The following is a 16484-nucleotide window of genomic DNA, read 5'->3' as shown; positions in this document are numbered from 1 at the left end:
ATTAACAGAATGTAAATATATATATCTACCCTAACCACTTTGAATACACAGATACAAAATGGACATTCATCTGTATACCCCTTTTTTTCCTAAGTTCTGTTATTTGAATATTATAGGTGTGTAAACTCAGCAAAATATTCTGAAAGAGTCCAGTAGTCCATAATAGTATTGGGTCTTCTGTTTAACTGGCAATGTCAGAAATTGTTGACCTGAGTCCCCCACAGCTCAACATAACAGCATGGCTTTACTTCCTATATAAAACAATCAATTTTGAGAAAATTGATATCCTTATAATATTCAGGCTTCTTCTAAACCATATTCTTCTATTTAATCTTAATTTCTCTGCATTACACCTCTCCTTTTCCTTTTAAAGGCTTACGCACCTTTCCCATATACTAAGTATGTGATTTTTTTATTCGTTTATTTTCCTAATTGGTATAAATTATATATTTTATTAGTTGAAACATGATGACTTGCTCTGTGTGTATATATACATATATATGTAGATATGGAATGATTAAGTTTGGTAATTAGCATACATTATCTTACATAATCTTTTACTACTCTTAAATTGTATATTTAAAAATTCTAATGTATTTTGATAGTATATTAAGAATATGTGATTTTTATATCAGTTTTACATTAAACAATAGTGTAATTCTTTCTTCTTTTATGGATAATTTTATTTTTCTCTCTGAATCTTTTTGGCTTTTAAATAGCAAGCTAACCAATGAATTGTGTTATTGCATTTTTGCTGTCTCTGGTTCCATGTTGAACAGACAGTGACAGTGCACACAGATTGTTGTTTTGATAAGTGTGCAATTAATGCTTGTTGACCAAATAGTATGAGCATTATAATTTGTTTGATTCAATGTATTAATCCTAAACTATTTGAAGAAAATATCTTGATTATTCAAGAATTTTATCTTGATCGTAATTACATATAAAATTAAAATTTTATGCGTATCATCTTATATTCCAGAAGTTCTTAATGTCATATTTCATCTTAATTTTCTTTATTTTTTTTTTGCACCAGAAATTGAATTCAGCCCCTTACACTTGCTAGGCAGGCACTTGTGCCACTGAACCACATCCTCAGACCCTAATTTCTTATATCTTTTTTATTAAAAAATGTATTTAGTACAGGGTCTACAGGGTCTCACTGCACAGATCAGACTCATAGTGATCCTCCCAAGGGCTGGGATTATGCCGCTGCCACCATAGCCAGTCTTAGTCGCTTTCTCAGGGTGCCCTGGGGGTGAGGCCTGCACGCATGCTGGGAATCAAACCCGGGTCCCTGCACTTGCCTGAGCAGGCTCTTTCATCCACTGAGCTATCTGGCAAGCCCTCTAATTTCCTATATCTTTGATTGCCTAAAGAGGAACAGGTTTTTCTTTATCTCTTTTTTCTACCTATAAGTCTATTGAAAGATATGTAAGAAGATATACTTCTTGCGTAATACAAAAAATGAAAAATTTTGCATGTAATATATTGATTCTAAATGGCTCCAATTTAACTTTGAAGAGGATTTTTTTGACAGATTTTGGCAAACTGATTAAAATTAAAGGACATTTGCACAAGTTGTTGAATGAAAAACCCATTACTATTATGGACTACTGGACTAGATTGGAATATTTTGCTGAATTCACGCACCTACAATATTTAAATGACAATGGAATACCTTTCTCTGACAAAACTAAACAAAAAAAGAAGATACAAATAAATGACCATTTTGTATTTGAGTATTCAAAATAGGATAGATATAGAGCTATTTTCTCTTAATTCAATGAACAGAAAGGTTTGTTCTAATAGTATTTGTGGACAGGATATCATATCTGCATCTTGTACTATGAATAACCACTAAGAGGACAATGATATGCAATGTATTAATTATTGAAACTGTCCTACTAATCAGTTTTGAAACAGTCTCATTGTTGTTTCTCAATAAAATTATTAAAAATGATGAGGATGTTAGAGTAGATATTAAATACTCTTGCCTTAGATTAGGTACTCTAGAATCAGAGATATAGACAATAACTTTTGTTCACTTTTAATTTTTATTTTTGCCTATTTATTTTTAGGGGAGGATGTGCTTCTTTTAGAGAAGCAGGCTAGGACAAGGAGAAATCTCAATTAATCACCTGCTTTAAGCTGGAGATTGGCTTCTGTTTCACCGTATGGAGGAGGCCTGGAACATAAATCATACTACAAAGCAGGCCTTGCCTGATGCTAGGTGGCTTTTTTATACCTTTGTACCAGTGAGTCATGTCTGGGTGTGCCCTGGGTGGGCTGTGGAGTGAAATGCAGACTCCAGACAGACAGATTCCACTTAGTTGAGTCACTGGCCCCAAAAAACAGCACCTGTGAATGAAATGTCAACCAAAACAGCAACTGAAAGTTGAATGTGCAGGCCGGTGGAAAACTACATTTGAGGCCTTAGCAAGATGGATTACAGCGTACATTTGAAGAAGACACTCGCTACAAGCCAGCACCAGTAGTATACACACAGAAGTTGTATCCAAACCATGAGTTATGGGAGAGGATGGCAAATCCATCAGTGCCCTGCTTCAGGGCTTAATTAGTTTTCTCCACCCTTGTGAGCACAGGAGCTATTTTTATGGTTCTTAATCAGCAACCTCTTTCTTTCCACTCATTTTGAAACAAGAAGGACTTATGAAATAGAAGACTAAGGAGAAGACCAATAACTGGGGGTTGTGAAGGCACTGGCAATTAGGTTTAGAGAGATTCAGGATGGGAACCAGTAGGCAGATGGAGAGTTTTGGTGTCCAGCAGTTTACAGCAGGAGCAGTTCTTGGTGATGTTCATGGTCAGTGCACTTCTGTGTGAGAGTTACCGTAGGAGAAAGAAGATGAAGATCAGGAAAGTGAGAGATTTGGAGATGTACAGACAAGAGGGCTTCTGCTGGGAATCAGAGGGGCTTGTGGCTTGAGAAAAGGCAGTGGCACTAGTCTCTAAAAGGGAACATTGGAGGTGAATGAAGTAGGGCTAAAAGAAGGGTGGAGGTAGAAAGGCTTGAAAGAAGAAATCGTTAGGAAGAAGACTAGGAATGAAAAACTTGCTGTCTAATCCCAAGATCTGAATGGCTGTCCTAGAGAAGACCTTGGAATGTAGTGATCCTCAGGGAAAGTCAGTTTTGCCTGTGAAAGCAAGCAGTAGAGGAAAAGCTTTCAGTGAAAAGCAGAAGGCATGTGAAACTAGCTACACATTGAGATAGAGCATCTGGGGGCCACAGAGAAAGGACTTCAAAGACGTAAATTGCTAGGTATACTACAATATGGAGTATTGTAATGGACTCAAGGGCTTTATGCTGCTTATAAAAGCATTTCACTGGTGCTCATGGTTAACTCTACAACTCAGAGCTAACTCTGAACCTTACTTAGTCTGCATATTTCTCTGTGACATTTAAAAAACCAACCTAATTATATATGCTTTGAATTGCTTAAAGAGTTCTAATAAAAAGAATTTTTAGAAAAGTAAATTGTAATTATTGAGACGGATACCTTTAAGGAAGCTTGTCTTCAGAGGAAGGGAAAAAGAAATTATTTTTTCCGGAGGTGTTGCTTACAACAATGATAAAGCTTTTACATCCTTTATGAGCACTAATGTGGAGACTAATGTAGGTGCTCTTTGTTTTAATGAAGTAGTAGGTCCAGTAGAAATGTTCCAAGGCTGGTAGGAAAAACTTGAATCTGGAAGTGAAATTTTCTTTTAGGTTCCTCCCAACTTTGGTAATGTTTTCCTGGAAACTGGTTGTTGTATGTTTATGAAATGTTAGTGCTTAGTACTCTGTCTGGTACATAGAAGACTCGATAAATATTTATTGAATGAATTAAAATGAATGATTTCTTGTCATTTCTCAATAAAATTATTCTTAAAACATTAAAGAGAACATACTTTTTATACATGTATCTTTTCAAAATTTATTTTTTTCTATAAAATGGTGAGTTGTTTTGTGGTTTTACACTGTCTGCTATTGCCTGGTATTATAGTTCCAAATACAGGCTTAGTAAAACATTCTATCCTTGGAAGACTGGAGGATGACAGTAAATACTTCAGGAGAATGAGTGAGAATGAGTGGTCATGTGTGTACACATTTATTTTTGTATCAAGCTGCCTGCCCAAATTCTATATTTTCCTTTTGCTGATTCTTTTCTAGCAGGCAGCTTGAAAACAAAAATGAAAGAAATGTTTTCTTTCATTGTCTTCTATGCATTTAGCATTCCAAAATAAAAAAAAAATAAGCCTTAGTAGGGATAATGGCCTGTTAGGACATAACTCTGTATATCAGTAGTAAGTAAAACATGCATTTAATTCATGTCTGCAGATGAATTAAATGTAGCCTATAAAAATCAGTGGCTTCCAACCTTGGCTGCATGCCCTAAGTTCCTGTTGTGATAAAAAATATGATACCTGATTTCACCCTAGAGATGCTGATTCAGATACTGTGTGGTACATATAGGGACTAGAACTTTTAAAAGTTTCTCAGGAAATTTTAATGCATAACCAAGGTGCAAAACCTCTACTCTAAATAGGCCATTCAGGAGGATTTGTGATATCATTAGGCATGAAGTTTCTTCAGTCCTTCTTTCCCCCATGTGTTCATGTGACTTGGTCATTCTATTTTTTTTTTTTTTAATTTTTAGGGATGGGTGTTTAGGGTCTCACTACTAGATCAGACTCATAGTGATCTGCTGTAGTGTTTATAGCCTCCCAAGAGCTGTGATTACAGGCACGTACCACCCCTCCCAGTCTCCTGACTTGGTCATTCTAATTCTACACTTTAGTCCCAATTTGGGCATCTGCTTTCAGTCCTGTTTTTTTCTCTGGGTAATTTAGACCTTTTTAGCCTGAGGCTCCCAAAAAGAATTTCTAAGGGATTTTGGAGAAGTTAGAATTTAAACTTGTTTTGTGTATGTCTAAAATGCAAACTATTTAAGCTACACTTGAAACACAACTGCTGACAACTTCAAGTACATGACTTCATGGCTGTTAATGAAAATATAAGGATCTAAATCCTCAGTTTTGACATAAATATTGCATGCTGTTTTTATTAGGAAATTATCATTGAGAAACCCAATGCTGTTTCACTGGAAATGCAAATTTTAATGAGTAGGGAGAGGCTGAGACAGAGCTATAAATTAAGGATCTCAGCTACTCATTTTACATAGGTTTGCTAGTTCTTCATTCAGCTGCCTCCCTCTCATCAAGAGCCAGGTATGTTCTTCCTTCAGCTTCAATTTAAGACTGACTCCTGTGCTTGAAAATATAGTTGCTTGTCGATTTGAAAGAAGTAGCTTTACTGTGCATTGGCTTTTCTCGAGTTGATTTTGTTTAATTCATTTTAGTTTTGAGTGAGCAGGCAAGCACCTCAGTCAGGGCTCCAAAGCCGAAACTGAAGCTGTGACAGCAGATAGGATGCGGACAAAAGATGCCTTCATAGAGATTAACCTGTGGCAGCAAACTCATCCATGAGATATGGACTTACAAATATTTCATTCTCTGTGAAGTCTGTTCTTGTTCTAAAGATTTATGGTGCTGATAGAGTAGTTATAAAGTAGCTCCGATGAAGAAAACATGAAACATGTTCATGGTTTACCTGTTTACTCTAGCAAATATTAATTACTCTTAAAAATTATTCATTGTGAGATAACAAATATACTGTACACACATTGAACAAAGTTGAAACAATAGAGAAAAGCACAGATACATGCCTTACCTAATAATCCATGACTAGAGATATTTGATTATCTTTAAAGGAAAATTTAGTTTAGGATCAAATTATGATGGGGATATAGTTTAGGATATAAGAGAAATAGCTATTTGACTACTGTTCAATCTGGATTTTGATTGAATCTAGAAATAGCATCAGATAAGGATGCAGCTATTAATTTTATTATTGTTAAGACTGAATTTGAACATTGCTCCTACTGGAGGCCTGTAGAATTCCAGTAACTTCAGAATCCTGCCTTGCCACAGGCTGAGCAGCTTGAACACCTGATCACCAGCAGGATAAGGACTAATTCTGCCTGAGGAAGCTTATCATGAGGAGTAGGCAGAGAGAGGTGAGGTAGTCAGGTTCAGACAAAGAATAAGAGAATAAAACCACTATGATACTAACCCCACTCCCTGGGGAAACAAGAAGTAAGAGCTACTGGCTTTAGCTAACTTGACTTTAGCTAACTTGTATGTCCTATCAAGAGAAGGCAAGAAAAAGAGTGAAACATGGACAGCAATGACCTTTGGAAGAGCTCCTGTGACACAAAGCAGCCCAACCCAAATGTTCAGCGTTGCATGTTTCTGTCACTATTTCAGATCTCACTAAAATCATCATGGACTTCCTCATCGCAGCAAACACCCACTTTGGGTTTAATCTTTTCAGAGAGTTGAAGAAAATACATGATGGAAATATCTTGTTTTCGCCTGTTGGTATGTCAACTGCTGTTGGCATGATCTTCCTGGTGACCCAAAGAGTCACCACCTCCCAGTTGCAGAAGGTAGGTGGCTACTTGGTTGTCTATGCACATACTTGTTTCAGAGGGCCGGCCCTCTAGCATTGCATTGAAAATCTTGACCTGCAGTCCAACAAATAAAGGGTAGAAAGACATGAAACAATTTCAGGTCTTTCAGGCAATGCTTCTTGTCTCTTCAAGTAGCATTATGTTATCTGCTTATTGATGCCTGAAACTTCCTTGAGTGGGGGAAGTATCTTCGGAGTGAGCAGCCATGCCCAGAGCCATTACTCTCAATTAAAGAAAGAACATGAAAAGCAAAAACTCTTAATCCCCACTGAGTATAAGTGACACATCAAAGGTGAATGCATCAATGGATGTAGGCTTCTCTGAAGAGATTAGTGAACAGCCTAGATGTTTTCATGATTTTGCAAGAAGATAATTACCTATATATTACTGAGATTTTTTAACAGGAGTCTACTTTCACCTGACTGATTCTGTGAAGGCTTTTAGTGCTCTAATCACTGACACAATATTTTCTCCCTACCAGGTGTTTCATCTTGAAAAAGATACAGAAAGTTCTGGAATAAAAGATGAAGATAAAAAGGTAAGATATATTTTTGACAGACTTTAGCATGGTTACTTTTTAGATGTGGACTCATTGGGGACAAAGACTGAGAAAAGGGTGTAATACTTCACACTAATTATTAAGCAGTAATAATTACTGTACCCAAATAACACTGCTAAATGTGTTAGTTCACTTTCTATTGCTCTAACAAAATTTCTCAGGCTGGGTAATTTATATCTAAAAATATTTCTCTAGCTCACAGTTCTGGAGACTGAAGGGCCATTGTTGGGTGACTCCATTTGTGTGGCATCTAGTGAGAGTTCTCCTGGATGTGTAACAAAATAGATAAAGAGGAGATCCTGTTGCGTGCAGAAGAGGCTGAGCTTGTTGGTTGGTCTTATTTTGTAGCAACCCACACTCAAGAACTAATCCCCCCAACAGACTAACATTAATCTCTGAGAGCAGGTCCTCTAGTGATCCTAAAGCTAAAATCTTTATCCCCTCCTAACATCATTGTGCTAAGCACCATCCCTCTAGTATAAGAACCTGTACTGGACAAACCACTTCCAAATGAGAGTACTAGGATTATGTAATAACAACAAATCCTTAATGTTAAGAACAGATTTTAATGAATAACAGCTCTGAAGACTGGATGATTGAAAAGTCATTACAGGGCCATCCAAATAGCTCAGTGGATTAAAGTTCCTGCAAGCAGGTTCAGAGGCCAGGGTTCAATCCTTGGGCCTGCCTTGCTGGCCCAGCCCCTGGGGTGCACTGAGATGGTGATTGAGACTGGGCATGGTGGTGTGCACCTGTAATCCCAGCTCTTGGGAGGCTGTAAACAGGTGGATCACTACAAGTCTGATCTAGTAGTGAGACCCTGAACACTCTGGGGAACCTTCCCTAAAATACACACACACACACACACACACAAAAAGTCATCACGGCAAAATGAATAGTGTTGGGTTTTTAATTTTATTTTATTGAGAAATATCAATGAGACAGTTTTGAAACTGATTAATAGGACAGTTTCAATAATTAATAATTGTACATTGTTATCTTCTTAGTGGTTGTCCATAGTATAAGATGCAGACAGAATATTCTGTCCAAACGCCATTAGTACAAATCTTTCTTCTCATTTAATTAAGCAAAAGTAGCTGTATATCTATCCTAACTATTTTGCATATACAGATACAAAATAGTCCTTCCTTTGTATCCTCTTTTTTATATAGTCCTGTCAAAAATGGGTATTCCATTGGCATCTAAATACTATAGATTCATGAATTCATCAAAACAATCCAAAATGGTCCAGCAGTCCACAATAGTAGTGGGTTATCCACAGAAATTGTTGACTTGAGCCTTTCACAGCTCAGTATATTAATATGGCTTTACTTTATATACCTCATTTTTATACTTTTCTGCTGGATGGTTATGACCAAGATAAAGCCAGACCTGTATAGCAAGGGATGTAACTTTTATATCTGATAAGTTCAGTCAACTATCCTCAGGATTTATCCTGTAACCCTGTACCGCGGTTTGTAGATCCTTTGTCAGTGTCAGCCATGTGGATGAGTCATGGCCATTGCTCTCTGTGAAAGCCTGAGAGAATGTTTTCTTTCCATGTGACTCTCCTTAGGCACACTCTATGTCATTGATCATGTTGCTCTGTGGCCCCATAGTCTCCTTGACCAGAAAATTTGGGACACAACTGAGTTACATGATGTTACAGTATAGGTTCTCCTATGTCCTGAGTCGTCACTGACCTTGAAAGGCTAGGGCTAAAATGTTGACTGTCCTTGCAGTCCTTCTGTTTCTCTGTTTTTTGGTCTGAAAACTTAGGTTGTTAACCCTCCAGAAGAGAAGCTTATTATTACCCTACATCTTATGCAGTTGGGTAATGCTGGGTTTTAAAACAGATTTAGGTTTAAGTGTTGGCTCTGTAGCTTAAGACCTATGTTACTTTGGGGAAATTATTTATCTTCTTTGATCCCTTATAAAGTGTCTAGTAGGAGCACCTGGAACTCTGGTAACTCATCCAATGGTGGTAGTAGATGATATCACTAAATTCAATTCATATTTTTGTCCTTCTTGATATTTTATTAAAAATATTAGCACAACATATTTGATCTCCTGGGCTCTCCCTCAGCTCTCGGTGTCTAGTAGTCATCACTCAGTCTTCCCTAATACAGAAAAGGAGTCAAGTGTATTAGGTCAGATTTAGAATTAGGAGATAGTCAGAGGTTACGGAAAGTGCACAATTGTTCTGAAAGTAGTTATAGTCCAGTTCTATGGCCTTATAAAATTATAGCTAAAATAATCTGGCCAGTTACTTAATAATCCTAGACTGAATGTCAGGCTTCTTTCTGGGGTTTCCTCAGCAGAACTGAGCTAGGGAACTTCTGCCACATGTGCTCAATCGAGGCATGCATTTGGTCCAGAGCACGTTCCTTTCCAAGCATGTACATCCACACTGATTCTCTAGGCAAACTGGAGAAAGGCAAGGTTCCACACATAGATGCCCTTGTTTTCAGACAAGGGCTTGATGTCTGGTGAGGGCTGGATTCTGGCCTTGCACAGGCACACTCTACAGTCCGGGAGGTGCTCAGTTCCACCTCAGTTCCCCCCGCTTACCTGGATAAGAGTTGCTCTAATTCTGACAATGAATATGATAATTATTCAAGTGGCTATTGAGCTCTTGAAATGTGCCTGGGTCAAATAGAGATGTAATAGATATAAAATAAACACTTCAGGAACTTAGTAAAAGAAATGAATGTAAAAAATCATTATTGTTTGAAGTACTTAAAGTCCATATTTTTTATATGTAATATACAATTAACAATTTTTGCAGTGATATGTTAAAATGAAATACTAGGTATGTTGTCTTATAAAAATATAATAAAATTAATTTCACTTGTTTCTCTTTACTTTTATTTATTTTAAAATAGCTTTTCAAAATTCATTAGTTTTATTGGTATATTTTAGGTATACATGATAGCATTCATCATATGGAATTTGTACCTGTACATGCAATGTCTTCCTTCCTTCCTTCCTTCCTTCCTTCCTTCCTTCCTTCCTTCCTTCCTTCCTTCCTTCCTTCCTTCCTCCCTTCCTCCCTTCCTCCCTTCCTCCCTTCCTCCCTTCCTCCCTTCCTCCCTTCCCCTTCCTCCTCCTCCTCCTCCTCCCTCTTTGTATTTGGTGCAAGGTCTCCCTATGCAGCTTGGACTCACGGTGATCCTTCCTTCCTTCCTTCCTTCCTTCCTTCTTTGTATTTGGTTGGTACAGGGTCTCACTACACAGTTCAAACTCACAGGAGTCCTCCTGTTTTCAGCTTCCTCAGCACTGGGGTTACAGGTATGTGACACTACACCTGGACTATGTGTGTCTCAGCCTACCCTAGGGACAGGTTTGGTGCAGCACGTGGTTCTGGGGATCACATGTTGGTTGCTGTGTTTGCCTAAGCTTCTCTTGAGCTATCTTGCTGGCCCCAGCCTTGATTTCTTGATAAAATCCATTTTTCCCTGGGGTGAAAAAGAATCTCAGTGTTATTTGAATTTGCATCTGTTGAATGAGTAGTGATGTTGAACATTTTTTCATATATTTATTTAGTATTTCTAATTCATCTGTGAAATGTCCTCATTTCAGATGTTCATTTTTGTATTCAGCCTTTACAGCCTTCAGATGTAAATCTGATTATTTTAGTTCTTTTCATATTATAGATACTAGTTCTTTGTCTGTGGAACAGCTGGAAAAACATTTCCTACTTTATGAGTTATCATTTCATTCTGTTTATTATTATTATTATCATTATTATTTTCTGTATTTTAGGGAAGGGTCTATAGGGTGTTCAGGGTCTCACTACTAGACTGGACTCATAGTGATCCACCTGTTTACAGCCTCCCAAGAACTGGGATTACAGATGCACACTACCTCACCCAGTCTCAAATGCCTTCCCAGCATGCACTAGGGATAGGGCTGGTACAGTATGCCTGAGGATTGAACCCCTGGCCCTTGCACCTGCTTGCAGGTACTTTAAGTCACTGAGCTATTTGGCCGGCCCTTATCTCTTCATTCTGTTGGTGGTTTCTTTTTGCTGTTTGAAAGATTTTTAAGATGAAATTCCAATTGTTGATTCTTTGTGAGATTTCCTATGTCATCAGGGTCATGTTCATAAAATCTGTGCCTACACCAGTGTCTTTACAGGTTTTACCTATGTTGACTTTCCGAAGATTTTTCTGTTTTAGTATTTAGATATTTGATGCATTTCTACTTAGTTTAGTGCCTGGTCAAAGATATGGTTCTAGTTTTAGTCTTTGGCATGTGGAAAGCCAATTTTCCCAGGACCACTTATTAAAGAGTCTATCATCCTTTCAGTGAAGGCGTCTTGCCCCATTGTCAAAAATAGATGTCTGAGTGTGTAGGGAGTTGTTTACACATCTTGTAGTCTATTCTAGTGATCCTGGGGTCATTTTTGGCCAGTACCGTGCTGTTTTTTTTTTTAATCACAGTAGCTTTATAGTATAGTTCCAAGTCATAGCCAACAGAACTTTATCTATCTATCTATCTATCTATCTATCTATCTATCTATCATCTATTTATTTGTTTATTATTTTTTCCAATAATTTTATTGATAAACAAATAGCTTGTGATACCTGCTGCCTTGTCTGTTGTCCAGAGTTGCTTTTGCTCTTATAGATCTCTTCCTTTTTCAAATGAATTTTGGGATTATTTTCTCCAATTATGTGAGGTATGTCATCAATATTTTGATTGGGTTTGCATTAAATCTTTATTACATCTTGGGAGTATGACCATTTTCACTATGTTGCTTCTCCCTACCCAAGAATAAGGGACATTTTTCCATTTTTTGATATCCTCTTTTATCTTTTTCAGAGTGCTACAATTTTCATTGTAAGATCTGTTTTACTGTAGTTCTCATTGTAAGATCTGTTACTTCCTTTGTTAGGTTGATTTATAAGCATTTTATTTTTAAATGCTATTGTGGTTTCCCTGATTCCTCTCTTCAGTGAGTTTTTTTAATTGTGGGATAAATAACAAGCAAGCTACTGATATTTGAGTGTTGTCATTGTATCCAGCTCTACTTATGACTTGCTTATTAAATCTAGAAGTCTTTTGACAGAATTTTTGGGATTGTCTATGTAGAGCATAATGTCACCTGAAAATAATGGTAATTTAACTTCTTATTTTTGTATCCTTATTCTTTTTATTTATTTTTCTTGTCCAATTGTTCTGGCTCATGTTTGCAGAACTATATTGAATAGGAATGCTGATAGGGACATCTTTGTCTTGTTTCTTATTTTAGAGTGAAAGCTCACTGTTTTTGACAATTTAATGTGATACTGGCTTTTTTTGGTCACAGATGGCTTTAATCAGGTAGTGATAAAGACAATCCAATTACAATTTTCTGTAGAGATTCTATACCTTGGATGGATGTTGGACTTTGTCACATTTTTTTCTGCATCTATTGAAGTTATCATGTGGTGTTTGTTCTTGACTCTATTAATACAGTGTATTGTATTTGCTGATTTACATATATGCTTGAATCCTTAGGATGAATCTTAGTTGCTCATGGAGTGCAATCTTGATGTTTTGGTACATTCTGTTTTTCAGTACCTTACTGAGGAATTTTGTGTCAATATTCATTATGGAGATTAGTCTGTAGTTCACTCTTATGGTGCATCCTTCTTTGTTTTTGGCATCAATGTATTGCCTGCTTCCAGGAATGAGTTTAGGAGCATTGCTTCCCTTTCAGTTTCTAGAAGTAGCAGCATTAGGTCTTCTCTAAATTTTTTCTAGGATTCATCAGTGAAACCATCAGGATCTGGGATCTTCTTTGTTGGTAGGTTTGCATATACCTCACCAATTTCACTTACTCATGTTGGGTTATTTAGAATCTTGTATCTTCTTGATTCAGCTTTGACAATGTATATGTATCTAAGAGTTCAATTTTTTCTGTGTTTTTCATCTTATTAGAATGCAGGTTTTTGAAGTAGGTATTGATGGTCATCTGCACTTCTTCAGGATTATTGTGATTTCACCCTTTTCATTCTTAACTGCATGGATTTGAGAATTTTCTTTCCTGTTTTTGGATAAATTTGGCTAAATGTTTGCAAATTTTATTTAATCTTTCAAATAATCAACTTTTTTAGTTGTTGATTATTTGCATTGTATTTTTTGTGTCTATCACATTAATTGTTGCTTAATCTTTATCATTTCTTCCCTTCTAAGAGCTTTGGGCTTGACTTGCTCTTCTTTTTCCAGAAGCTTGGGTTTCACTGTTATGTTGTTTATTTGAGTTTTCTCTTATTTTCTATTGTGGAAGTTCAGTGCTATAAATTTCCCTGCTGTGACTGCATTCATTACATCCCACAAGTTTTGGTATATTTTATTGACATTGTCATTTATTTGTAAAAACTGTCTGATTTTTTTCTTTAATTTCATCTTTAGCTTACTGGTTGTTCAGGAGTGTATTATTTAATTTCCATGTGTTTATAAATTTTTGTGTTTTCTTTTGCTACTGATTTTCAATTGCATTACACTATGGCCTGATAAATATATGGGATGATTTCAATTCTTTTGCATTTACTTCAGCATATTGTATGAGCTTGTGTGTGATCTATTTTGGAAAATGTACTTTGTGTAGCTGAGAAGGATGTGTGTTCTGATGTTGTTACATGGAATATCTGTAGACATCTATTAAATTCTTTTGTTCAAAAATTTGGATCAGTTCTGGTATTTCTGCATTGATTTTTTTTAATCTAGTTGATCTGTTCATTTGTAACATTGGGGTATAAAGTTCCCACAATCAACTGTGTTATTGCTTATTTTATTTTTCATGTCCTTTAACTTTTTTATATCATGGATGCAATAACATTTGGAGCTTATATATTTATTGTTGTTACCTCTTCCTCTTCCATTGTTTCCTTAAAATGAATGGACTGACTTTCATTTTCTCTCTTCATTAGTGTTTGCTTGAAGTCCACCTTGTCTGAAAATAGAAGGGCTACCCTGTTTCTTTCCAGGTTCTTGTTGCCTGGAGTATTGTTTTCTTTACTATTATTATTATTATTATTATTATTATTATTAATTATTATTATTATTATTGTTAGTAGTAGTAGTAGTATTTTTTTGTATTTTGGGAAAGGATTTCCAGGGTACTTAGGGTCTCACTACATGATTGGACTTGTGGTGATCCATCTGTTTATGCCTCCCAAGAGCTGGGATTACAGGCGCGCACCACTACACCCAGTCTCAATTGTCATCTCAGCATGCCCTGGGGGCAAAGCTGGCACAGCAGACCTAGGGATCGAACCCCTCGTCCCTGTGTCTGCCTAAGCAGGCACTTTAATCTGCTGGGCTATTTGGCCCACCCTTGAGTATTATTTTCTATTCTTTGACTTTCAGTCTATAAATTTATTTTTGCATTAGATATGTTTCTTGCAGTGTGTTGTTAGACCTTACTTCTTGATCAATTCTGCCAGCCTGTTTCTTTTGGTTGATGAATTAATACCATTTATATTGTAGTTATTAGTGATATGTATTGACTTATACTTGTCATATTATTTCTCTGTTATGGGATTCCTTTGTTGCTGCTCTGTTTAATTGCTTGCTTTGTTGGACTGATTCATTCTGCTGAGGTTCAAGGAGTTGTAGTTTCATTACACATTTTTAGACTATCCTTCAGAACATTTTGGAGTGCAGGTTTGGTAATCATGAATTTCTTCAGGTATTCTTTGTCACAGAAGTATCCTTCCATCAATGTTTAAAGATAATTTTGCAGGGTACATCAATCTGGGTAGGAACTTTTTTTTTTGACTTGAAATACATCACTAAACTATCCTTGATTTGAGGGTATGTATTGAAAAGTCTGTTTTAATTCTGATGGGCTTTACTCTATAAGTGACCTGGTTTTTTTTTCTAATTTTTAATTTTATAGCTTTTAATTTTCTGTTCTCATGTTAAATTCTCTCTCTCTCTCTCTCTCTCTCTCTCTCTCTCTCTCTCTCTCTCTCTCATTTTAGGGAAGGTCTCTAGGCTGTTCAGAGTCTCACTACTAGATCAGACTTGTAGGGATCCACCTGTTTACAGCCTCCCAAGGGCTAACATCACAGGTATGTGCCACCACATCTACTTTCAATTGCCATTTCAGTGTGCCCCGGGGGCAGGGCCAGCAAAGTAGTCCTGGGGATCGAACTCCCAGCCCCTGTGCCTGCTTGCAGTTGCTTAATCCACTGAGATATTTTGCCAACCCTTCATGTTAAATTTCTTGAATCCTGATTATTGTTTACTTTGGTATAGGTTTTTTAAAACTCATGGTTAGTTTGAGTGCTGTATGCCTCAATTATCTGCATCAGATTCTTTTCCCATATTTGGGAAGCTTTCTGCCATTACTTGTGTGAATAGGCTAAATGTAATTTGTGCTCTCTCATGCTTTTTCATGGACTCTGATCAATCTTACATTATTCTTTTCATAATCTTGCAGCTGTTGCATTGATTTTTCACAATCTATTATTCTTTTTAGGAAATCTTACCTTTCATGGTTGCTAAGCACAATCTTGTCTTCTAGATCTGATATTCTTTCCTCATATTGGTTCATTCTGTTGCACATAATTTCAACAAATATTTAATTTCCTGGTATTTAAATGCATCTGTTTCAAGCAACGTTTTTCTACTTTAGGCATTCATATTTTCATATTTTTTTGAGTTCTGATTAACCAAAAATAAAGAATAAAGAGCTCTGAAAATGGTAGTCATACAGGACTATGTCATCTGCAAATAAATAATTTAACTTCTTCTTTGCCTATTCTTATTCCTTTTATTTCTTTCTCTTGTCTAATGGTTGTAGCTAAAGATTCCAGAACTATATTGAAAGGAGTGGTGATAGAGGACATCCTTGTCGTGTACCCAATCTAAGAGTAAAAGATTTCAGTTTTCCCTATTTAGGATTATGTTAGTTGTTGGGTTTTTGTAAATGACTTTTACCAGATTGAAGTAGAGGACATCTATTCCAATTTTTCTGTAGGACTTTGAACATGAATGAGTGTTGGACTTTGTCAAAAGCCTTTTCTGCATCAATGGAGATGATCATGTGGTTTTTAGTTTTCGCTCTATTGATATAGTGTATTACATTGATACATTTTCGAATATTGAACCATCCTTGCATCCCTGGGATGAATCCTACCTGGTCATGGTGTATGATCTTGATGATTTGCTGTATTCTATTTGTTAGTATTTTATTGAGGATTTTGGCATCTATGTTCACAAGGGAGATCAACTTGTAGTTCTCTTTCTTAGTTGTGTCTTTCCCTGGTTTTGGTATCAGTATAATACTTGCCTCCAGGAACGATTTTGGGAGGATTGCTTCCTTTTCAATTTCATGGAAGAGTTTGAGGAGTATAGGGACTACATCTTCTATAAATGTCTTGTAGAAT

General features: G+C 36.4%; 1 protein-coding gene across 2 annotated transcripts in view; it reads left to right on the top strand.

Annotated features, from left to right (window-relative positions):
- The first annotated feature begins 6350 nt into the window (after window positions 1–6350).
- The window catches only part of Serpinb13 (serpin family B member 13), a 21201-nt gene continuing 11067 nt past the window's right edge, over window positions 6351–16484 (top strand). The window contains exons 1-3 of one of the 2 annotated variants that reach the window (XM_004638255.1): window positions 6351–6515; window positions 7021–7077; window positions 8878–8880. In XM_004638255.1, the coding sequence (XP_004638312.1) occupies window positions 6351–6515; window positions 7021–7077; window positions 8878–8880 (225 nt within the window). The remainder of the gene's footprint in view (window positions 6516–7020; window positions 7078–8877; window positions 8881–16484) is intronic. The other variant, XM_004638254.1, reaches the window with a different exon arrangement.

The sequence above is a fragment of the Octodon degus genome, unplaced genomic scaffold (assembly GCF_000260255.1).
Source record: "Octodon degus isolate 3935 unplaced genomic scaffold, OctDeg1.0 scaffold00097, whole genome shotgun sequence".
Classification (NCBI taxonomy): domain Eukaryota; kingdom Metazoa; phylum Chordata; class Mammalia; order Rodentia; family Octodontidae; genus Octodon; species Octodon degus.
This window is presented reverse-complemented; position numbering and strand designations above follow the sequence as displayed.